At 45.2% G+C, this 26,133-nt stretch overlaps 1 protein-coding gene across 1 annotated transcript in view; it reads right to left on the bottom strand.

Annotated features, from left to right (window-relative positions):
• Positions 1-25,046, bottom strand: part of LOC137311688 (collagen alpha-2(IX) chain-like) — a 139,557-nt gene extending 114,511 nt beyond the window's left edge. Inside the window, exons 1-5 of the mRNA XM_067978754.1 lie at positions 24,871-25,046; positions 23,820-23,891; positions 22,997-23,032; positions 22,820-22,882; positions 10,967-11,020 (exon numbers count right to left, since the gene is read on the bottom strand). Coding sequence (XP_067834855.1) covers positions 10,967-11,020; positions 22,820-22,882; positions 22,997-23,032; positions 23,820-23,891; positions 24,871-24,957 — 312 coding nt within the window. The 5' untranslated portion in view covers positions 24,958-25,046. The remainder of the gene's footprint in view (positions 1-10,966; positions 11,021-22,819; positions 22,883-22,996; positions 23,033-23,819; positions 23,892-24,870) is intronic.
• Between the last annotated feature and the right edge of the window lie 1,087 nt (positions 25,047-26,133).

Raw genomic sequence — 26,133 nt, 5'->3', positions numbered from 1 at the left:
CATGGGGAGGGGGTCTCACAGTGAGACCTGTACCTGTAACATGAGGAGGGGGTCTCACAGTGAGACCAGTACCTGTAACTTGAGGAGGGGGTCGCACAGTGAGACCAGTACCTGTAACATGAGGAGGGGGTCTCACAGTGAGACCAGTATCTGTAACATGGAGAGGGGGTCTCACAGTGAGACCAGTACCTGTAACAGGGGAGGGGGTCTCACAGTGAGACAGTACCTGTAACATGGGGAGGGGGTCTCACAGTGAGACCTGTACCTGTAACATGGGGAGGGGGTCTCACAGTGAGACCTGTACCTGTAACATGGGGAGGGGGTCTCACAGTGAGACCAGTACCTGTAACATGGGGAGGGGGTTTCACAGTGAGACCAGTACCTGTAACATGGGGAGGGGGGTCTCACAGTGAGACCTGTACCTGTAACATGAGGAGGGGGTCTCACAGTGAGACCAGTACCTGTAACATGGGGAGGGGGTCTCACAGTGAGACCAGTACCTGTAACATGAGGAGGGGGTCGCACAGTGAGACCAGTACCTGTAACATGAGGAGGGGGTCTCACAGTGAGACCAGTATCTGTAACATGGAGAGGGGGTCTCACAGTGAGACCAGTACCTGTAACATGGGGAGGGGGTCTCACAGTGAGACCAGTACCTGTAACATGGAGAGGGGGTCTCACAGTGAGACCAGTACCTGTAACATGGGGAGGGGGGTCTCACAGTGAGACCAGTACCTGTAACATGGGGAGGGGGTCTCACAGTGAGACCAGTACCTGTAACATGGGGAGGGGGTCTCACAGTGAGACCTGTACCTGTAACATGGGGAGGGGGTCTCACAGTGAGACCTGTACCTGTAACATGGAGAGGGGGTCTCACAGTGAGACCAGTACCTGTAACATGGAGAGGGGGTTTCACAGTGAGACCAGTACCTGTAACATGGGGAGGGGGGTCTCACAGTGAGACCTGTACCTGTAACATGAGGAGGGGGTCTCACAGTGAGACCAGTACCTGTAACATGGGGAGGGGGTCTCACAGTGAGACCAGTACCTGTAACATGAGGAGGGGGTCGCACAGTGAGACCAGTACCTGTAACATGAGGAGGGGGTCTCACAGTGAGACCAGTATCTGTAACATGGAGAGGGGGTCTCACAGTGAGACCAGTACCTGTAACATGGGGAGGGGGTCTCACAGTGAGACCAGTACCTGTAACATGGAGAGGGGGTCTCACAGTGAGACCAGTACCTGTAACATGGGGAGGGGGGTCTCACAGTGAGACCAGTACCTGTAACATGGGGAGGGGGTCTCACAGTGACACCTGAACCTGTAACATGGGGAGGGGGTCTCACAGTGAGACCTGAACCTGTAACATGGGGAGGGGTGGGTCTCACAGTGAGACCTGTACCTGTAACATGGGGAGGGGGTCTCACAGTGAGACCTGTACCTGTAACATGGGGAGGGGGGGTCTCACAGTGAGACCAGTACCTGTAACATGGGGAGGGGGTCTCACAGTGAGACCTGTACCTGTAACATGGGGAGGGGGGGTCTCACAGTGAGACCAGTACCTGTAACATGGGGAGGGGGTCTCACAGTGAGACCTGAACCTGTAACATGGGGAGGAGGGGTCTCACAGTGAGACCAGTACCTGTAACATGGGGAGGGGGGTCTCACACTGAGACCTGTACCTGTAACATGGGGAGGAGGAGTCTCACAGTGAGACCTGAACCTGTAACATGCGGAGGAGGGGTCTCACAGTGAGACCTGTACCTGCAACAATGAGGGGGTGACAGTGTGGGTTTTAGAACAATGAGGGGGTGACAGTAAAGTGAGTGCCTGTGTTGCGGGTGGGAGACGGGGGGTGGGGAGACGGCGGGTGGGGAGACGGCGGGTGGGGAGACGGCGGGTGGGGAGACGGCGGGTGGGGAGACGGCGGGTTGGAGAAGGCGGGTGGGGAGACGGCGGGTGGGGAGACGGCGGGTGGGGAGACGGCGGGTGGGAAACGGCGGGTGGGGAGACGGCGGGTGGGAAACGGCGGGTGGGAGACGGCGGGTGGGGAGACGGCGGGTGGGAGACGGCGGGTGGGGAGACAGCGGGTGGGGAGTCAGCGGGTGGGAGACGGAGTGATTGGGGCCCTGGGGAAGAATAAATTGACCAGAAGACTGTGTAATATGTCTTGTTTTCAACACATGGAAGCAGAAGGGGAGGGGGAGTGGGATGTGGTCTGATATTTGGAGTTTCAGAGGGACAGAAGAGAAAAGTTCAGAGGAACAATAACAGTCGGTGATGGTGGGCCATGAGAATGGAAGTTCAGTTTCTCTCACTGAGAACCTGTTGAATTGGATGCATGGAGTCAACCTTTCATAGATGGGATGTGGATTAGAGAGGGGCACACTCGTCCTCACCACATCCCCCACTCCAGTGAATGCAATCCAGCCATTACACAGTTAATACAGAGGTCAATGCACCAACATGTTAAGAAAGATTCAGTATTTGCTCCCTGCTGGCGCTGCTAATCCGTTTGTTATTAATTAGTCAGTCATAGAAAAAGCCTCAAATTACACCCTGTAATAATCCTGGGATCACAGCTGTGATGCAATCTGAGGCATCGAACTGTCAGATTAATTTGTCACAGAAATTCAGCTCTTCCCAAGGACTTTTTCCATTAATTGGCACTTTCATCTCTTGTTCCTTAAGCAGTAATTTTATATGACAGATAAAGACTTTAAATATAACTACTGTCCCTCTATAAAGGCTACTTTGTTGAGAAGGGAATGTTGCTGGATATATATTTAGTTGTGTATATTTATATATCCGGGAACACCAAATATCAGAGCCAGAACGTCTGCAGTCAGTTCACTGACCTCTGTATGAACTCACCCAGTGTTTACTCAATAACAAGTAGACTTTGTAGTTTTTAAGGGGCATGCCAAGTTACACAGAGCTGCATTTTAGCAGCAGAGTAAGACCATCAGTCACATGGTATGAAGCAGCTTCATCATATGACTCACCATCAGTCGCACCAGGGGAGACCCACCATTATAAATATTTGGACAGAAAGGACAGTTTAAATGTTTCCTTTGGGGTAAATGTGACTTTGAGCGATAGTGTAAAACTGCGATCTGAGATCAGCTGCCCATTATACATCTCTGCCCATTTTCATTGGAGATATTTGACTGTTTTAGTGATGTTGATTGAGAGATAAATATTGGCCAGGACACTGGGGAGAACTCCCCCACTCTTCTTCAAATAGAGCTATGGGATCTTTCACATCCACCTGAGAGGGCAGATGGAGCCTTGGTTTAACATCTCAGCTGAGAGACAGGCACCTCCAACACTGTAGCACTCCCCCTATACTGCACTGGAGTATCACCCAAGATTATAGGCTTAGTCTCTGCAGTGGGGCTTGAACCCATGACCTTCATGAATGAGAGGCGAGAGTGCTACCAGTGAGCCACAGCTGCCACCTCAAAGAGGAACTGATAGAATAGATGGATAGACAAACGGAGGAACAGCACAGCAAGCATTAGTGAAATATTGACACTTATTTGGATTTAGAATTTGATTTTTACTGTTTAGTTTATTAGTTAAGGATTAATAAATCTATTCCTGTGTTTGAATACATTTATTCCTGTAATATTAGTGTTGGTCCTAGTGTCACAGTGTGACAGGTGATGATCCCGGGAGGCAGGAGTTCCTTGCACTGACTGGCAGGTTTGCATTTCACTGTGATACCATTGCCTTTGGCACATTAGCCCCTCCTCCCCCACCCCGCCGCTCCCTTGCCTCCACCCCGCCCCTCTCCCCACCATCCAATATGCAGAGAACACAGCTGGAACTGGGCACAGGTAGCAGTGGGAATCAGAGAGTATGCACTTCGACCATGCTCGCTGGGATCGGAATGCAGCTACAAGATGAAGGAGCCCTTTCAGGCCGTGCCAGAGGAAGTACCTCAGGGTGTAAAGTTCCTTCTCAAACTGTAGGGTTAGTGTGATATTGAAACACAAACACAAGCCTCTGCCTCAACGCCCATTACAGCCGCACAGGAAGCTGGCACATTCCATCCTCAACACAGGCTGTCTGTGAAACGTCTGCTCCATATTGACCGACACCCAACTGAGGAACCTTTTATTGGACAGGGCAATGGGACCAATGTCTGAAACAGAGCACTCCGACTCTTTGCCTTTCAGAGGGAATAACTGCACCTTGGGTTTCTTTCTATTTTTAGTTTAATTCTCAATAATAGACTTTTAAAGAGTCGTTTCATTTTTCTCAAGCCTTTTACATTGATTCAGTACATTCTGGGGAGAGGAGGGGGAATTCTGCTCAATGAGGTTACAGCTTTCATTGCTGGCGAATGGAACATATTTCTGCTTTTTCTTTTTAACATTGAGCACTCCCAGGAATTATCAGTTATCAGATGTAGAGCAACATTCTCTCCACTCTGCAGTCTCAATGCAGCATCACTTGGCGGGCAGTTAGAGTTTAATGTTGGTGCAAAGGGATTCGGCTGACACTAAACCTTTATCTCAAGATTTGGTCTTTATCGCAAGGGGGTTGAAATACAAAAGTGAGGAAGTGAGATTTCAGTTGTACAGAGCCTCGGTCAGACCCCATCTGGAGCACTATGTTCGGTTCTGAGCACCGCACCTCAGGAAGGATATATCGGCCTTGGAGGGGGTGCAGCGCAGATTCACCAGAATGATACCAGAGCTTAAAGGGTTAAATTATGAAGACAGGTTGCTTGGTTTGTGTTCCCTTGAGTATACAAGGTTGAGAGGTGATCTAATCGATTTAGAATGATGAAGGAATTCGATAGGGTAGATGCAGAGAAAATATTTCCTCTGGGGGAATCCAGAACTAGGGGGCACAATCTTAAAATTAGAGCTGGGCCATTGAGGAGGAAAATCAGGAAGCACTGTTGCACAAAGGGTATCAACAATCTGGAACTCTCTCCCCCAAAAGGCTGTGGATGTTGGGTTAATTGGAGCTTTCCAGACTGAGAGGGTATCAAGGGATATGGAGCAAAGGTGGGTAATTGGAGTTGAAGTACAGATCAGCCATGATCTAACATAAGAACATAAGAATTAGGAGCAGGAGTAGGCCATTCGGCCCCTCGAGCCTGCTCCGCCATTCAACAAGATCATGGCTGATCTTCGACCTCAACGCCATTTTCCTGCCCTATCCCCATATCCCTTGATGCCTTTAATATCTAGAAGTCTATCGATCTCTGTTTTGAATGTACTCAACGACTGAGCCTCCACAGGAATCACATCCCAGGAATCAGTCTGGTGAACCTTCGTTGCACTCCCTCTATGGCAAGTATATCCTTTCTTAGGTAAGGAGACCAAAATTGTACACAATACTCCAGGTGCGGTCCCACCAAGGCTCTATATAATTGCAGTAAGACATCCTTGCTCCTGTACTCAAATCCTCTTGTAATAAAGGTCAACATACCATTTGCTTTCCTAATTACTTGCTGTACCTGCATGTTAGCTTTCAGTGACTCATGTACAAGGACACCCAGGTCCCCTTGAACATCAACATTTCCCAATTTCTCACCATTTAAAAAATACTCTGCATTTCTGTTTTTCCTACCAAAGTGGATAACTTCACATTTTTTCACATTATATTCCATCTGCCATGTTCTTGCCCACTCACTTAGCCTGTCTATCCCCTTGAAGCCTCTTTGCATCCTCCTCACAACTCAAATTCCCACCTAGTTTTGTGTCATCAGCAAACTTGGAAATATAACATTTGGTCCCCTCATCCAAATCATTGATATAGATTGTGAATAGCTGGGGCCCAAGCACCGATCCCTGCGGTACCCCACTAGTCACAGTCTGCCAATCTGAAAAAGACCTGTTTATTCCTACTCTCTGTTTTCTGTCTGTGAACCAGTTCTCAATCCATGTCAGTATATTACCCCCAATTCCATGTGCTCTAACTTTGTTCACCAACCTCCTGTGTGGCACCTTATCGAAAGCCTTCTGAAAATCCAAATACACCACATCCACTGGTTCTCCCTTATCTATTCTACTAGTTACATCCTCAAAGAACTCCAATAGGTTTGTCAAACATGATTTTCCTTTCATAAATCCATGTTGACTCTGCCAAATCCGATTATTATTTTCTAAGTGTCCTGTTATCACATCCTTTATAATAGATTCTAGCATTTTCCCTACTACTGATGTCAGGCAAACAGGTCTGTAGTTCCCTGTTTTCTCTCTCCCTCCTTTCTTAAATAGTGGGGTTACATTTGCTACCCTCCAATCTGCAGGAACCGTTCCAGAATCTACAGAATTTTGGAAGATGGCAACCAATGCATCCACTATCTCTATAGCCACCTCTTTCAAAACCCTGGGATGAAGATCATCAGGTCCTTGGGATTTATCGACTTTCAGTCCCATTAATTTCTCTAGTACTTTTTTTTTACCAATACTGATTTCGTTCAGTTACTCATTCTCGCCAGACCCTTGGTTCTCTAGTATTTCTGGGAGGTTTTTTGTGTCTTCCACCATGGTATTTGTCTTCTACACAAGGTATTTGTTTAATTTCTCTGCCATTTCCTTATTCTCCATTATAAATTCTCCCGTCTCCAACTGAATGGTGGAACAAGCTTGAGGGCTGGAATAGCCTCCTCCAGTTCCATGTACCTAAACTTGTGTTTGTATGTACGTACACAAAGAAAGAAAGAATAGAAACAAAGAAACAAGGAAAGAAACAAAGAACTTGCATTGATATAGCACCTTTCATGGCCTTAGGACGTCCCAAAGCGCTTCACAGCCAATGAGCTACTTTTGAAGTGTAGTCACTGTTGTGATGTAGGAAAATGTAATGTAATATTGTGTAAACTGGAGGTATCGAGGACCAAAGTGACTCCAATGCACATCAGAGTGAGACTCTTTCCTTCAGGGATTCCCGCTGGGCTTTGCTTTGGATTCAAGCCGCAAGGGAAACCACTTTGTCCCAGTGCTACAGTTGTACTGTTAATGTGCCCTTAATCCCAATGGCAAGAGTCACTCTTACTGCAACATTGAAAGATTTCCACTTGGCAGCTATCTCTTGGGTTGAGTTTGCTCTGTGAAACAAACATGATAGACCTGGAACTTAACAAGGATAAAAATGCAAAGTGATACATTTCGGTAGGAAGAATGAGGAGAGGCAATATAGAGGGCACAACTCTAAAAGGGGTGGAGGAACAGAGAGATCTGGGGGTATTTGTGCACAAATCGTTGAAAGTGGCAGGGCAGGTTGAGAAAGTGGTTCAAAAAGCATACGGGATAACGGGCTTTATAAATAGAGGCATAGAGTACAAAAGCAAGGAAGTCATGATGAATCTTTATAAAACACTGACTTGGCCACAACTGGAGTATTGTGTCCAGTTCTGGGCACCGCACTTTAGGAAGGATGTGAAGGCCTTCGGGAGGGTGCAGAAGAGATTTACTAGAGTGATTCCAGGGATGAGGGACTTTAGTTACGTGGACAGACTGGAGAAGCTGGGATTGTTCTCCTTGGAACAGTAAAGGTTGAGAGGAGATTTGATAGAAGTGTTCAAAATCATGAAGGTTCTAGACAGAGTAGATAGAGAGAAACTGTTCCCATTGAAGGAAGGTTCAAGGACCAGAGGACATAGATTTAAGGTGACTGGCAGTGAGTGGTTATGATCTGGAATGCACTGCCTGAAGGGGCGGTGGAGGCAGATTCAATCATGGCCTTCAAAAAGCAACTGGATAAGTACTTGAAAGGAAAAAATTTGCAGGGCTACGGGGATAAGGCGGGGGAGTGGGACTAGCTGGATTGTTCTTGCAGAGAGCCAGCACGGACTCAGTGGGCCCATTGGCCTCCTTCCATGCTGTAACCTTTCTATGCTTCTTTGATTCTATTAAAATAACAGACTGAGGAATCTTTAGTCTCGACCACCAATATCAATATAGTGCGATTTTAATCCTTTGATCTGAAGGATTGCCAATGTAGCACCAGTTGAGACTATCTAAATCTCATTCCACACACTTATACCCCCATGAGAGAGAAGACTTTCAGCACATTAATCAACACTGGGTTTGAACCTAAACCACAGAGGTGAAAGGGCAGTGCGCTAACCCACCGTGGCATCATCTCATTTAACATCGTAGCATCCAATATAATTATCAGCCCACCTGCTCCTAACTTCAGTCTTATTCCCTTTCCCAGGGATGAATCTGTGGACCCCAGCGCCGGGAGAGACCGGAGTCACTGTCGCAGCTGGAGAGCCCCCAAAAGATGCTTAAAATTCCATGAGCAACAGGACCTCTGAAAAGAGATATGGGAGCTTTAATGGAGAGAGAGGCGCCCTCACTACTAGGCCCCCACCCTCCAACCCACAACTCAGTAGGATTTCTACCGCTGCCCAGGGTCTATCACCATCCCTCCCCCTTTCCTGGTGATCCCTGAGGTTGATGGTGGACAGAGGAACAGAAATACACCATTCAGCCCCTCAAGCCTGCTGCTCCATTCAATTACACTATGGCTGATCTGTACCTCGACTCCATTTATCTACATAAAAAAAATTCTTCTCATCTTGTTTCTGGTTCTTTTGTCAATTATGTTCAATCTGTGTCCTCTGGTTACCAACCCTTCTGCCACTGGAAACAGTTTCTCCTTATTTACTCTATCAAAACCCTTCATAATTTTGAACACCTCCATTAAATTTCCAGAAATTGTGGGGAACCGAGGAACTTACAGTAATTAAGATTAATAAAGAAAAGATTTTAGAAAAATTAATGGGACTAAAAGCCCACAAATCCCCTGGACCTGATGGCCTTTATCCTAGGGTTTTAAAAGAGGGGCTGCAGAGATAGTGGATGCGTTGCTTTTGATCTTCCAAAATTCCCTAGATTCTGGATGGGTCCCTGTGGATTGGAAGGTAGCAAATGTAACCCCGCTATTGAAGAAAGGAGGGAGAGAGAAAACAGGCCAGTTCACCTGACATCAGTAGTCGGGAAAATGCTAGAATCTATCATTAAGGACTTAGTAACAGGGCACTTCGAAAATCATAATATGGGTTGACAGAGTCAACATGGTTTTATGAAAGGGAAATCATGTTTGACAAATTTATTAGAGTTTTTTGAGGCTGTAACTAGCAGGGTAGATAAAGGGGAACCAGTGAATGTAGTATATTTGGATTTTGAAAAGGCATTCAATAAGGTGCCACACAAGAGGTTGTTACACAAGATTAGGGTTCATGGGATAGAGGGTAATATATTAGCATGGATAGAGGATTGGTTAATGGACAGAAAACAGAGAGTAAGAATAAACACGTCATTTTCGGGTTGGCAGGTTGTAACTAGTGCAGTGCCGCAGGGATCAGTGCTTGGGCCTCAGCTATTTACAATATATATTAATGACTTAAATTAAGGGACTGAGTGTAATGTATCCAAGTTTGCTGATGATACAAAGCTAGGTGGAAAGTAAGCAGTGAGGAGGACACAAAGAGACTGCAAAGGGATATAGACAGGTTAAGTGAGTGGGCAAGAAGGTGGCAGATGGAGTATAATGTGGGGAAATGTGAGGTTATTCACTTTGATAGGAAAAATAGAAAAACAGAATATTTTTTAAATGGTGAGAAACTATGAAGAGTTGGAGTTCAGAGGGATTTGGGTGTCTTTGTACATGAAACACAGAAAGTTAACATGCAGGTACAGCAAACAATTAGGAAGGCAAATGGTATGATGGCCTTTATTGCAAAGGGGTTGGAGTACAAGAGTAAGGGAGTCTTGCTGCAATTGTATAGGGCTCTGGTGAGACCACACCCGGCGTAATGTGTACAGTTTTGGTCTCCTTATCTAAGGAAGGATATACTTGCCTTAGAGGCGGTGGAACGAAGGTTCACTAGATTGATTCCTGGGATGAGAGGGTTGCCCTATGAGGAAAGATTGAGTAAAATGGGCCTATACTCTCCGGAGTTTAAAAGAATGAGAGGTGATCTCATTGAAACATAAGATTCTGAGGGGGCTTGACAGGATAAATGCTGAGAGGATGTTTCCCCTTGCTGGAGAGTCTAGAACTAGGGGGCATAGTCTCAGGATAAGGAATCAGATATTTAGGACTGAGATAAGGAGGAATTTCTTCACTCAGTGGGTTGTGAATCTTTGAAATTCTCCACCCCAGAGGGCTGTGGATGCTCAGTCATTGAGTTTATTCAAGGCTGAGATCGATAGATTTTTGGACTCTCGGGGGAATCAAGGGATATGGAGATCGGGCAGGAAAGTGGAGTTGAGGTCGCAGATCAGCCATGATCTTATTGAACGGTGGAGCAGGCTCGAGGGGCTGTATAGCCTACTCCTGCTCCTATTTCTTATGTTCATATGTTCTCCCCTTAATCTTCTCTGGTCTAAGGAGAGCAATCCCAGCTTCTCTAGTCTCTCCACATAACTGAAGTCCCGAGGGAGGAGAGACTTCAGAAAGGTGGAGACTCCACATTATTCAAGTGTCTTTTCTTCATATGTGACCCTGAACAGTGTCAGCCGGCCTGAGCTCATCACCCCTCACATCATTGCAGTTGAGCTGACACCTACTCTTCTGGCTTACATGAAGCCCACACCAGAGGGCAGACATCACCCACTTAATCATAACCCCAGAAGCTTCCAGTGCCTTCAGGGAAGGATGAGAGGGAATCGTACAAAGATATTCAAGTAAACTGTTAGATGATCTTGTTAATGTTGCATCAAGTCTTAATGGTCATCCAGTCTTCATCGAGGCTCAAAGGAGACATTGAAGTCTAACGTTACGCGATGTTTTGAATGAACGCCAAAATCATAAACTTACGACAATCCACAGCAATAGCCTATCATTTTTACAATCCTTCTCTCCCTCATCCCTAACCAGCCTTCCCAATGTGGTGTTTCAGTGTCTGTGAAAGGTCATCACCCACAACACCTCTCAGTCACTCATCAACCTGCTTCACGTAGAACTGTTGGGCATCATACTCACTTTGGGACCCGGCCTTCCATCAATCCCTGCATCTCCCTTAGGACCTTCTAAACCCTGTGTGAGGAACAAAAGAAAGTAGGAGTTAAGATACATTTTTAATTAATCCGATAGTTTTTCAGTCCAACCAAGTGCCCAGCTCTCTAACTGCTCAGTAAACGTGCTGCTCATAGGACAGGTCGAAGGTCCTTGGGAGAGGACAGGGGATTTTACCAGTTGCTGTGGGGGAGGAGTGCTGTGTCATGATGACATTTTCTCATCCCAGTGGCTCCGTTACTTGCTCCTGAAACTGAAGAGCTAATATTATGGTTTGAAAATTCTTCTATTTTTGATTCCATCTGTTCAATGAAACTCAACTACACTCAATGTGAATATACACACTGACGGGAGTTAGGTATGAATGTTTAAGATGAGAACTGTAGCACTGTTCAATCAGGATTCTGAAACTAGGAAATAAAAAGAGGATTCTGAAACTGGAAGTCCACTTTGACTCCAAATTCCAGGAGTCCACTATTGGATTCTTCACTGTCAAATCCAGTGTTCAGAAATAATTGAATTTCAATCAATTATTTCATTTGACAACCCTGGTAACCTTTCGTAAGTTAATGTTAATGGCGGGATGCATTCAAACCCAGGTCTTAGGGTGAAAGGTGATCACTGAGGTCAATTCCTTCACTGACTATGGTCCCTTATTTCTATTCTGAAGGTAATCCATCAAAAAAGCAGGCCAACCCTCAGCCTTTGTTACCAGAAAGTGAGAATGTGGTAACAGTAAAATAACACAACATCCATAGCGTTTCCCAGACATAACGCCACACATGTCTGTGTTGCTGGTCTGTCCTGTCAAGTAATTTTCAAGGAATTCCTTCATAGTTCTTTGCTACCCCTTTTCCTGTCATGTGAGGCAACATCCATTGCTATCTTCAGAAGACTATCATGGTGGACATTTGCGGTCAGTAATGGCCTCCACACTTACAATGAGGTTTATAGCAGGTACAAAATTAACCTAATTGAATGTAGAAAATATAAAATATTTAGGCTGGAGATGGCTACAACACAGTTTCTGCGTCTAAATGTTCGTAAACAAGTATGTTGCTCTCACAGTTTATGAAGTCATTTCATAGAATCATGGAAAGGTTACAGCAAAGAAGGAGGCCATTCGGCCCATCGAGTCCACACCGGCTCTATGCAAGAACAATCCAGCTAGTCCCACTCCCCCGCCCTTTCTCCGTAGCCCTGCAAATTTTTTCCTTTCAAGTACTTATCCAGTTCCCTTTTGGAGGCCATGATTGAATCTGCCTCCACCACCCCCTCGGGCAGTGCATTCCAGATCCTAACCACTCGCTGTGTAAAAAGGTTTTTCCCCATGTCATCTTTGTTTCTTTAGCCAATCGCCTGAATCCCTATTCTGCATGAAATACAGTAATACTTTCTCTGGCAGTTTTTGGAGTTTATGTCATCAAGACAGCAGTATTGTTGGACGTGCACCAGTCCATGTTTTGAGCTGGGCCCTTGCAACAACAACAACTTGCATTTATATAGCAACTTTAACGTAGTAAAATGTCCAAAGCCACTTCACAGGAGCGTTATCAGACAAAATTTGACACTGAGCCACGTAAAGGAGATATTAGAACAGGTGAGCAAAAGCTTGGTCAAAGAGGTAGGTTTTAAGGAGTATCTTGAAGGAAGTGAGAGAGGTGGGGAGGCAGAAAGGTTTAGGGAGGGAATTCCAGAGCTCAGGGCCTATGCAGCTGAAGGCACGGCCATCAATGGTGGAGCGATTAAAATTTGGGATGTGCAAGAGGCCAGAATTGGATCTTGGAGGGTCGTAGAGCAGGAGGAGGTTACAAAGATAGGGAGGAGCGAGGCCATGGAGGGATTTGAAAACAAGGATGAGAATTTTAAAATTGAGGCATTGCCGGTCTGGGAGTCAATGTAGGTCAGCGAGCACAGGGGTGATGGGTGAACGGGACTTGGTGCGAGATAGGATACGGGCAGCAGAGTTTTGGATGAGCTCAAGTTTATGGAGGGTGGAAGCTGGGAGGCTGTTCGGGAGAGCATTGGAATAGTCAAGTCTCCAGGTAATAAAGGCATGGATGAGGGTTTCAGCAGCAGATGAGCTGAGGCGGGGCGGAGACAAGCGATGTTATGGAGGTGGAAGAAGGCGGTCTTAATGTTGGAGAGGATATGGGGTCGGAAGCTCATCTCAGGGTCAAATAGGACGCCAAGGTTGCGAACGGTCTGGTTCAGCCTCAGACGGTGGTCAGGGAGAGGGATGGAGTTGGTGGCTCGGGAACGGAGTTTGTGATGGGGCCACGTTTTGAGATGGCCCAATCCAGTCCATTGCCTTTGGTAAATTCCTCTCCATGACTTATGGTTGATACAATCAGGGTGGTGATTGAAATAAAAGGACAATATAGTGAGGTGTGAGCCCAGAGCACATGGCTGAGGAAGATGGGTAATGAACAGCATGCACACTATATTTAAGTTCCCTTGCCGTTCTGTGAGCACTGATCACTTACTACGAACACAATAATAATTAGCTTTTGGTTTCTCTCATCAGCAAAGTGGCATTACTGAGATGTTGAAAGTGCCAATTCTAAAAATCTCTGCATAAATCTCTTCCCAATAATTATTTCAATATAAAAATGATAATTGCCAAATTAGCATAGAACTATTCTCCGATCCCGATCACTGAGGCTCCCTAAAAGCAAGAATGAAAAGCTCCTTTTCCATTATTTCTGTGCGGGTTCTACCACAAGGTTTTTGTGTTATCGTGGAATGTCTTGCATTTTCATTCCTCAGGTAGGTTTCTTGATATTCTTCTCAATGCATCTGCAGCTCTTGCAACTGTTGTCTCATGATCTCTGAAGCACCATGTGTGAAAAGTAGAATCACTGTGTCACAGTATGTTTACCGTGGGTGATTGCCACTGAATCTAGCCTGTCCCTACCGAGTGACTGAAAAATGTCATCCAGTGTTTTCACCGAGAAGTCACTACATGTTACTGGAACAATTCGCAAAATAATCTCTCCAAGTCAACTGGTCTTCAATAGACATCGCTCTGGTCTCTTGTACCTCCTAAGCCTCAAATATGCCATCCCACACACGTCCTCATCTTTACATATCTTCATTGTGTTGAAACTTGTTGCATTGTCTCCTACTCAAGCTCATTCTTTCTCAGCATTTTAAATGTAGATCTTCTTATTTCCATTCTACAATCTTCATGTTTTTAACAGTCAAGTTTGGGGTCACTTAATCACGATGTCTCCATTTACCTCATCTTCTCGCCCACTCTTTTTAACCTGTGTGTCCTACACGAGGGGACTTGGCCTTTCACTCAGGTCTAACAGTTTAAATCAGTTAGACATTTCGTTGTTTTGGGATGTTGCTACGAATATATTACCAAGGGAGTTGGAGAGGAATTTTCCAATTCTTTTTCCTAATTGGCCTGCGTTTTTATCTGACTTTTTTGCCTCTCTCAGGAGATTGGGGTGGAGAGTGTCTGTATTGTGATGTATAAGGTATCACAACTGTGTGGGACAGGCTGGATGGACCAGTAGGTCTTTTCCTGTCTGTTATTTTTCGTATGTTAAAAGGTTCACCAACGGCTGGAGACAAAGCTCGTCATTCACTGTTGCCCGTCCCAGGTTTTAAACATCATTTTGGGTCAATGCACTAAAAGTTCAGCTCCTCTCCTCAACAAAACCAGCAACAAATCCAGTGCCATAGAAAGACAGAAAGAATCAAAAGCATCACAGAGATTACTCTCCCTGTCCAATGAAAATGAAGATTGCTGTTCCATTGATATTATGTCATTAGGTGAACTGGCAGATTTAGCAAACATTATATGTCATATTCACAAATAATGCTAAACATTGCTCAGAGCAGAATGTCATTACTGAACCAATCACTTCGCCTTTTATTAGAATCATAGAATCATAAAGGACAGACGGAGGCCATTCAGCCCATCATAACTGTGCCGGCTCTTTGAAAGAGCTGTCCAATTAGTCCCACTCTTTCCCTATAGCCCTGCAATAGGTAATGAACTCCTGGATTCTGCATGTGGGGATCTGACTGGACTTCTAATTTCAGAGTCCAGGATTGAATGTTGACAGGGAACAACTCTCAAACACTCGGACCAAACTGTGTCAGTACAATGTAATAACAGACACATTGTCCCACCCCCACTGATTGGTTGTGCTACACACACACTGTGCCTCTTGAGCTCATTGAAATGTTGAGGCTTAAGATTGCAGATCTCACTTGATTATTTTCTGCACAACAAAATAAAGATCTCCACCAGGTGTCTGGCCCCGGTCAAACATGTTCACATTACTGGTCACACTCCCAATCTCGGGCAGGCCAGATGAGTAGAAGGGATTGGTGAACTGGAATCATCAGAACACGGATCTCTCTCAAGGCCCACCCAGACCGATAGCTCACCGCTCACCTCTGTAACCTATTTCGCACAAAATATATGAGGCATAATTCCAATTTCAAAGGAAAACAAAAGAAAGTCTGTAGAATTGGAAAAGGAATCCTGTTTCATGGACCTCCCTCCATGTACAAAGTGAGAGGCAGTATTCAATGAACAGCTTACTGTGGGGCACTGGCGGTTGCAGGGCGGAGTTTAAGGTTATTGTAGAATTTCCCAGGACGACCTCCATCACTCGAGGAGGCCAAGAATCCATCAGTTGAAGGTCAGATTGTACAGGGCCGCAGATTCACACGTATCCAAGATGTCAGCTGCAGGTGGTTCTGTTTCCAGCATGTCCTGCATGATAGGAACACAGAGACATGCTGGCACAATGCCATAGCATCTATTAGCCCAATACAGCGTGGGCATAGGCTGGCATTGCTCTTAGTAATACATCCACATTACTGAATGCAAATATCTCTCCTCATTGGTACATGGGCATGTACAATGCAGGTCCTCAATCTCAGTATATGGGATGTACACAGTACAGATCATGATTCTCAGTACATGGGGTATACACATTGCAGATCCTCAGTCTCAGTATATGGGATGTACACATTGCAGATCATCATTCTCGGTGCGTGGGGTGTACACAGTGCAGATCATCATTCTCGGAGCGGCTGCAGAACATTCTGGAGGCGGAGGGTGAACAGCCAGTTGTCGTGGTGCATATAGGTACCAACGACATAGGTAAAAAACAGGATGAGGTCCTACAAGCTGAATTTAGGGAGTTAGGAGTTAAACTAAAAAGTAGGCCCTCAAAGGTAGTAATCTCAGGATTGCTACCAGTGCCACGGGCTAGTCAGAGTAGGAATGACAGGATAGCTAGGATGAATACGTGGCTTGAGAGATGGTGCAAGAGGGAGGGATTCAAATTCCTGGGACATTGGAACCGGTTCTGGGGGAGGTGGGACCAGTACAAATTGGACGGTCTGCATCTGGGCAGGACTGGAACCAATGTCCTAGGGGGAGTGTTTGCTAGTGCTGTTGGGGAGGGTTTAAACTAAAGTGGCAGGGGGATGGGAACCAATGCAGGAAGTCAGTGGGAAGTAAAGTGGTGACAGAAACAAAAGGCAGTAAGGGAGAGTGCACAAAACATGACCGGACAGATGGTCTGAGAAAGCAGGGCAAAGACCAAGGGAAGTCTAGATTAAACTGCATTTATTTCAATGCAAGAAGTCTGATGGGCAAGGCAGATGAACTCAGGGCATGGATGGGCACATGGGACTGGGATGTTATAGCTATTACCGAAACATGGCTAAGGGAGGGGCAGGACTGGCAGCTCAATGTTCCAGGGTACAGATGCTATAGGAAAGATAGAGCAGGAGGTAAGAGAGGAGGAGGAGTTGCGTTCTTGATTAGGGAGAACATCACGGCAGTAGTGAGAGAGGATATATCCGAGGGTTCGCCCACTGAGTCTATACGGGTAGAACTGAAAAATAAGAAGGGAGAGATCACGTTGATAGGATTGTACTACAGACCCCCAAATAGTCAACGGGAAATTGAGGAGCAAATATGTAAGGAGATTACAGACAGCTGCAAGAAAAATAGGGTGGTAATAGTCGGGGACATTAACTTTCCCAACTTTGACTGGGACAGCCATAGCATTAGGGGCTTGGATGGAGAGAAATTTGTTGAGTGTATTCAGGAGGAATTTCTCATTCAGTATGTGGATGGCCCGACTAGAGAGGGGGCAAAACTTGACCTCCTCTTGGGAAATAAGGAAGGGCAGGTGACAGAAGTGTTAGTGAGGGATCACTTTGGGACCAGTGATCATAATTCCATTAGTTTTAGGATAGCTATGGAGAAGGATAGGTCTGGCCCAAAAGTTAAAATTCTAAATTGGGGAAAGGCCAATTTTGATGGTATTAGACAGGAACTTTCAGAAGTTTATTGGGAGAATCTGTTGGCAGGCAAAGGGACGTCTGGTAAGTGGGAGGCCTTCAAAAGTGTGTTAACCAGGGTTCAGGGTAAGCACATTCCTTATAAAGTGAAGGGCAAGGCTGGTAGAAGTAGGGAACCTTGGATGACTCGGGAGATTGAGGCCCTAGTCAGAAAGAAGGAGGCATGTGACATGCATAGGCAGCTGGGATCAAGTGGATCCCTTGAAGAGTATAGAGATTGCCGGAGTAGAGTTAAGAGAGAAATCAGGAGGGCAAAAAGGGGATATGAGATTGCTTTGGCAGATAAGGCAAAGGTGAATCCAAAGAGCTTCTACAAATACATAAAGGGCAAAAGAGTAACTAGGGAGAGAGTAGGGCCACTTAAGGATCAACAAGGTCATCTATGTGCGGAACCACTCGAGATGGGTGAGATCCTAAATGACTATTTCGCATCGGTATTTATGGTTGAGAAAGGCATGGATGTTAGGGAACTTGGGGAAATAAATAGTGATGTCTTGAGGAGTGTACATATTACAGAGAGGGAGGTGCTGGAAGTCTTAACACGCATCAAGGTTGATAAATCTCCGGGACCTGATGAAATGTATCCCAGGACGTTATGGGAGGTTAGGGAGGAAATTGCGGGTCCCCTAGCAGAGATATTTGAATCATCGACAGCTACAGGTGAGGTGCCTGAAGATTGGAGGGTAGCAAATGTTGTGCCTTTGTTTAAGAAGGGTGGCAGGGAAAAGCCTGGGAACTACAGACCGGTGAGCCTGACATCTGTAGTGGGTAAGTTGTTAGAGGGTATTCTGAGAGACAGGTTCTACGGGCATTTGGAGAGGCAGGGACTGATTAGGAACAGTCAGCATGGTTTTGTGAGAGGAAAATCATGTCTCACAAATTTGATTGAGTTTTTTGAAGGGGTAACCAAGAAGATAGATGAGGGCTGTGCAGTAGACGTGGTCTACATGGACTTTAGCAAAGCCTTTGACAAGGTACCGCATGGTAGGTTGTTACATAAGGTTAGATCTCATGGGATCCAAGGTGAGGTAGCCAATTGGATACAAAATTGGATTGACGGCAGAAGACAGAGGGTGGTTGTAGAGGGTTGTTTTTCAAACTGGAGGCCTGTGACCAGCGGTGTGCCTCAGGGATCGGTGCTGGGTCCGCTGTTATTTGTTATTTATATTAATGATTTGGATGAGAATTTAGGAGGCATGGTTAGTAAGTTTGCAGATGACACCAAGATTGGTGGCATTGTGGACAGTGAAGAAGGTTATCTAGGTTTGCAACGGGATCTTGATAAATTGGGCCAGTGGGCCGATGAATGGCAGATGGAGTTTAATTTAGATAAATGTGAGGTGATTCATTTTGGTAGATCAAATCGAGCCAGGACCTACTCCGTTAATGGTAGAGCGTTGGGGAGAGTTATAGAACAAAGAGATCTAGGAGTACAGGTTCATAGCTCCTTGAAAGTGGAGTCACAGGTGGATAGGGTGGTGAAGAAGGCATTCAGCATGCTTGGTTTCATTGGTCAGAACATTGAATACAGGAGTTGGGATGTCTTGTTGAAGTTGTACAAGACATTAGTAAGGCCACACTTGGAATACTGTGTACAGTTCTGGTCACCCTGTTATAGAAAGGATATTATTAAACTGGAAAGAGTGCAGAAAAGATTTACTAGGATGCTACCGGGGCTTGATGGTTTGACTTATAGGGAGAGGTTGGATAGGCTGAGACTTTTTTCCCTGGAGAGTAGGAGGTTAAGGGGTGATCTTATAGAAGTCTATAAAATAATGAGGGGCATAGATGAGGTAGATAGTCAAAATCTTTTCCCAAAGGTAGGGGAGTCTATAACGAGAGGGCATAGATTTAAGGTGAGAGGGGAGAGATACAAAAGGGTCCAGAGGGGCAATTTTTTCACTCAAAGGGTGGTGAGTGTCTGGAACGAGCTGCCAGAGGCAGTAGTAGAGGCGGGTACAATTTTGTCTTTTAAAAAGCATTTGGACAGTTACATGGGTAAGATGGGTATAGAGGGATATGGGCCAAGTGCAGGCAATTGGGACTAGCTTAGTGGTATAAACTGGGCGACATGGACATGTTGGGCCGAAGGGCCTGTTTCCATGTTGTAAACTTCTATGATTCTAAGAAAAATGGACTGTATGCACTGCACAGATCCTCTTTTTCACTTAATGTGGTGTACACAGTGCAGATACTTATTCTCAGAATATGGGGTGTACACAAAGCAGATCGTAATTCTCTGTACATTGGATGCGCACAGTGCAGATTTATCAGTACATGGGGTATACACAGTGCTGATCCTCATTCTCAGTAACGGGGTGTACAAAGTGCAGAATCTCAGTACTTGGAGTGTACACAGTACAGATCATCAATCTGAGCACATGGGGTGTACACAATTAGATCCTCATTCTCAGTACATGGGGTGTACACGGTGCTGATCCTCATCCTCAGTACATGGGGCGTACACAGTGCTGATCCTCATTCTCAGTACATGGGGTGTACACAGTGCAGATTATCATCTCATGGGGTATACATAGTGCATATTTTGATTCTCAGTACATAGGGTGTACTCAGTGCTGATCCTCATTTTCAGTACATGCAGTGTAGACAGTGCAGATAATCATTCTGTGTACGTGGGGAATACACAGCGCAGATCCTTATCCTCAGTACATGGGGTGTACACAGTGCAGACTGTCAGTACATGGTATGTACACAGTGCATATTGCCGGTACATGGGGTTTACACAGTGCATATCCTCACTCTGAGTACATGGGGTGAACACAGTGCTGATCCTCATTTTCAGTACATGCGATGCAGACAGTGCAGATTGTCGGTACATGGGGTGTACACATTGCAGATCATCATTCTCAGTAAATGGGGTGTACATAGTGCAGATTCTCATTTTCATAACATGGGGTGCACACAGTGCAAATTCTTATTCTTGGTATGTGAGGTGTACACAGTCCAGATAATCATTCTCAGTGCATGGTGTGTGCAGTGCAGATTCTCAGTATGTGGGGTATACACAGTGCCAATTCTCATTCTCAGTACATGGCATGTATACAGTGCAAATTGTCAGTACATGTGGTGTACATAGTGCAGAGCCTCATTCTCAGTGCATGGCGTGAATATGGTGCAGATCATCATTCTAAGTACATGGGGTGTACACAGTGCAGATTGTCAATACATGCAGTGTACACAGTGCAGAGTCTCATTCTCAGTAAATGAGGCGCACACAGAGCAGATTGTCAATACATGTAGTGTACACACTGCGGAGTCTCATTCTCAGTAAATGGGGATTACACAGTCCAAATAATCATTCTAAGCACATGGCGTATGCAGTGCAGATTCTCAGTACATGGGGCATACACAGTTCAGATTGTCAGTACATGCGGTGTAAACAGTGCAATTCCTCATTCTCTGTACACGGGGTGTATACAATGCAGGTTATCATTCTCAGTACATGGGGTGTACACAATGTAGATTCTCATTATCAGTACATGGAGTGTACTCAGTGCAGATTCTCATTCTTGGTACATGGTGTGTACACAGTGCAAATCCTAATTCTCAGTTCATGTGGAGTACAGAGTGCAAATTGTAATTAACGGTAAATGGGATGTACACAGTGCCGATCCTCATTCTCAGTACATGGGATGTATACAGTGCAGATTATCAGTACATGCCGTGTACATAATGCAGAGTCTCATTCTCAGTACATGGCGTGTATACAGTGCAGATCCTCATTCTGAGTACATGGCGTGTATACAGTGCAGATCCTCATTCTGAGTACATGGGGTGTACACAGTGCTGATCATCATTCTCGGTGCATCGTCTGTACAGAGTGCAGATCTACAGTCTTGGTACATGGGGCTTACACAGTACAGACCCTCATTCTCAGTCCACATGGTGTACACAGTGCAAATTCTCATTCCCAGTTCAAGGGGAGTACACAGTGCAAATTGTCATTAATGGTACATGGGGTGTACACAGTGTAGATTCTCATGCTCAGTCCATGGGATGTACAGAGTATAGTTTTGAATCATGGGGTGTACACACTGCAGGCCCTCATTCTTAGTACATAGGGTGTACACAGAGCAGATCATCATTTTCAGTACACAGGGTGTACACAGTGCAGATCCTCATTCTCAGTACATGTGGTGTACATAGTGCAAATCCTCATGCTTATTCTATGGGGTGTACACTGCGCAAATCCTCATTATCGGTACATGGGGTGTGCAAAGAGCAAATCCTCATTCTTAGTACATGGAGTGCACACAGTGCAGATTGTTAGTACATGGGGTGTACACAGTGCAGAGTCTCATTCTCAGTAGATGGTGTGTACACAGTGCGGATCCTCATTCTCAGTACATTTGGTGTACACAATGCAAATCTTCATGCTCAGTCTTTGGGGTGTATGCAGTGCAAATCCTCATTATCGGTACATGGGGTATGCAAGCCACAAATCCTCATTCATAGTACATGGGGTTTACATGTTGGAAATCTTCATTCTCAGTACATGGGGTGGACACAGTGTAGATCCTCATTCTCAGTATATGGTGTACACAGTGCAGATCCTCATTCTCAGTAGATGGGGTGTACACAGTGCAGATCCTCATTCTCAGTAGATGGGGTGTACACAGTACAGATCCTCATTCTCAGTAGATGAGGTGTGCACAGTACAGATCCTCATTCTCAGTAGATGGGGTGTACACAGTACAGATCCTCATTCTCAGTAGATGGGGTGTACACTACAGATCCTCATTCTCAGTAGATGGGGTGTACACATTACAGATCCTCATTGTCAGTAGATGGGGTGTACACTACAGATCCTCATTCTCAGTAGATGGGGTGTACACTACAGATCCTCATTCTCAGTAGATGGGGTGTACACAGTACAGATCCTCATTGTCAGTAGATGGGGTGTACACAGTACAGATCCTCATTGTCAGTAGATGGGGTGTACACAGTACAGATCCTCATTCTCAGTAGATGGGGTGTACATAGTACAGATCCTCATTCTCAGTAGATGGGGTGTACACAGTACAGATCCTCATTCTCAGTAGATGGGGTGTACACAGTGCAGATTGCCATTCGATGTGGTGCAGTCAGTGCAAATCATCATTCTGGTACATGAGGCGTAGACAGTGCAGATTCTCTATCTCGAGTGTAGGGATGTTTGAAGAATAAATCCTCAGTCGGACTGTGTATATGGGGCTGGTAGGCATCAGGCAAAATCAGGAAACAGATTGAATTTATAATCCAAGAGCTGGGGTCTTTCTTCCCGAAGAACGGCTCCTTATTACAGCACATTCCCTGGGTGTCTCCAAGTGAAGCATGAGGAAGGACAGAGACACTCAAATACACAATATATTTAACAGTGACTGGCCATCCCCAAGATACAGGAGGCTTTTGACACCAACACAAATACAGTAATTACATGTAACGTGCAGCACTTCACCAAAAGGTACTCACATCATATCCTGGGTCACCTTGAGTTCCATCCAGACCAGGGTCACCCGATTCACCTTTTGCTCCCTAAATACAGTGAAAAGACTCTTGTTAATTTTCTTTAAATACAAAGGTTAAAATAATCTTTCTCTAATGATGTTGAAGGTGCCGATTTTAGGTTAATTGAGAAGAGTCACTTACTGGTGGACCAGGGGGGCCAGGGGGTCCAGAGTCCCCCTAGAGGGAGAAACAACACACATTCCGTTATTGCAGCAGGAAAACCTTTGGAAAATAAACTCCTTCCGGTAACAGTGAAATAATGCACAATGCTTTCTCTATTGTATACTCCACTGTCCTATCCCTTTGTCCACTTCTTACAGACAGTTGTAACACTGAATTAAACTGTAGTGTGGTTGATGCTCCAAGACTTTGTCCATCACCGGCATCTCCACATCATGACTACATGGGACCCTGGAGTTATTGATGGATTAAACAATAATCTTACCCTAATGCAATGCTGGTCTGACACTTCATACAGTCACTGTTCAATAGCTTCTATTAATATCCATTAGGTTTAACTCTTCTTGCCTTCATTAGGTCAGCTATGAATATCTCGGTTGCATTTTATCCCGGTTTTAATCTGTATGCTTCATAGTTTAGTAATAATCCCGAGTCTGACTCGCCTCAAACTTTCACAACACATCACACTGTTACAACCCACTTGCATCCTTTGCTGTTGAAAACGTTTGTCACTTAGCCTTCTGTTCAAATAGCCTTCATACTAAAAAAAATCCAACCCTGAATTTGTTTGAAGTAGATTATGGATTTGCTGAATTTCTTATTAAGTATTTAAGGATATAATGGAATAAATTTGCTCCCCAAAACCAGCTCCCAGTCTGTCAGATCCACCGAGACCCGGTGCAGCGCTCCCCCTGTCGGTGCACCGTCTGGCACCTGGGACAAAGCGGCTCTTTGTCCAAAACCCCTTCGATACACAAACTCCTGGAAACACATTCACACTCACATCTATTCCGTCTGCTCCAGGAATCCCTGCTGGGCCCGGGGCACCCGATACATCTTGTTCACCTCTCGGACCCTGGCAAGTATGATAGAGAGAGAATTAAGCAATGGAGCAAAAATTTATAAAACGCATTATCCTAATGAATGAGAAAACAGAAGATGATCCAGGAGTGGGGTGGAGAGAGAAGGTCAATTATACTTCATGAAATGTTATCCGAGGATTTGTTTTTAATTTATGGATAGAGCTAGAGTGGGATAGAATGACTGATCATTGACACGATGGGCTGAATGTCCTTATACCGTGAGATTTTCACACTATATTTCTATAACAGTGAGGCTTTAGTCTAGCCCCTGGGTTATGGACAGTGTCTTGAAACAGCAGCGGAATTTTGCCGATTACTGTGGCAATGGTTCCTGGACTGTCACTGCTCGGCTCTGACCCGGGTCCCCCATGCCCCAGACGTGCTGCTGATTTATCGTGAATATTCAGGACCTTTCCACATCCCTGCAGTTCTCTACACACACAGAAAATAGGATCCATATGAGTTGAATCTGATGCAGCAGCCTCTGCTCACTTTTAATTTAAACCAGTGCAGAGTTGGGGAGAGGAGTTTGAAAAGTTTGCGGTGTTCACTCGGGATCAGTAATTTCCCATTAAATTTCACTTTTCCAGTGATACTGAAGGGTTTTTTTTTTATATAAGAGCCGGACTGCAGATGATGGGTCCTGCTCCTGTTAATTCCTGATAAACTTGCAGTGCAAACATAGGGATCGTCCCTCACTGGCCATTTAGGGACTCTGACTAGTCTGCCCCTTACTTGTGACTGCCCACTCTCAAAAAGCCTTTCTGCAGAAGGCTGGATGTGAAGGGAACAGCAGAAAGTAATTCAGTGACCAAACCGCAAGGATTTTAGAAGAGTAAAGTTTAGATTGTTATTAAAATCAATTTCAATCACATTATCAAAAACTAAAAGACATTTTAAGATGTAAACAATTCTTCTAACCCAGGCTCTGCCACCAAACCATTGTGGCCATTCTCTCTCCCATGAACTTACTTGAGCTAAACACAAACAGATGACTTGTAGAAAAACTGCTAGCTGAAGGAGTCCAGGACGGGGCCAGACACCAGACAGGCTAGCCATGTTGAGTTGCGCCGTCTGGACAGGGACAAAAATAAAATCCACGCGTCTCTCCCTGGCTGAGACAAGCAGTTGGAGAATCCTGGAGAAAGATCGGACCAGCCCGGAGCATCAGAAAACCCAAATCCTCCTTCAGACCTGAGTGGAACACCAGCCCAGCCTGAGGGGAGGGGATAAGGTGAGGCAGCTCATGAATATGAAGCAGGTCAGGAACTGGACCAACTTCTCACACATTCCCAGAACATCCCAGAGGGGAGGGGATACTAGGAGACAGCTCATGAATATGAATGTCCCAGAGCTTGTGGCAATGTGATTGGTGGGAGAGTGAATTTATCAGAGTATATCCAATCAATGGAAAAGTTGCAGGTAGAAAGAAAATCAGAATAGTTTTTAATCAGAATTTTTAACATCATTGTGTGAAAACTAATTTGGTCTTGTCTGTTTAATATTTTACACAGGCAGGTAGCTATCCAAATGTGCAGCTCACCTGTAAGTTGCTTGTCTTAAAACTTCATGGAAAAACCATCCCAGTTACAACTTTGGGCCAAGAATCCCACCCCCCACATTGTCTCCCCCAGCCAGCCTATATCCACTGTGGAAATGCATAAAGAGATACCTGACCATATTAATGTCACAATGCATGAAGAGATATTTGACCATATTAACTCTTTGTTAGCTCATATAATAGGTTAGCTACAGCACACACATAGAAGCACAATTGTGTAATTACGTTTAAACCTTGGTATGTTGATAATTAAGTTAGCTGAGCAGGTGCTTAGTACCGTCTGCCCCCCCTAGCAGATAAGGGTATTGCTGACTACAAAAATATAATGAGAATACAGTTTCTTGAAAGGCCATGTGGCCTTGAGACTGACTTCAGCCCTACTGATAACCAGGACAGAAATGTGAGGAGGATGAGAATGCTCAGGCCTACGAGGCCTACGTGCCAAGATAAAAAAGGGCTATGGACATTCGGAGGGGGCAGGCTCACTACTTGATTGACCAACTACCTGAGCCAATAAAGAATGTATGTGTACGCCCATATCCTGTAGCAGATGGGCGTTCTTATTGAACTGTATAAATATGAGCTGTTTCACTGACTCGAGGAAGCTGTACCTTCAACCATTGTTTGGAGGTGCTCTTCCCTTGTATACAAGTTTCTTAATAAATTCTCGCTTG

This window comes from Heptranchias perlo, unplaced genomic scaffold, assembly GCF_035084215.1.
Source record: "Heptranchias perlo isolate sHepPer1 unplaced genomic scaffold, sHepPer1.hap1 HAP1_SCAFFOLD_382, whole genome shotgun sequence".
Classification (NCBI taxonomy): Eukaryota; Metazoa; Chordata; class Chondrichthyes; order Hexanchiformes; family Hexanchidae; genus Heptranchias; species Heptranchias perlo.
The sequence above is the reverse complement of the archived record's forward strand: the minus strand, read 5'-3'. Positions and strand labels throughout refer to the sequence as shown.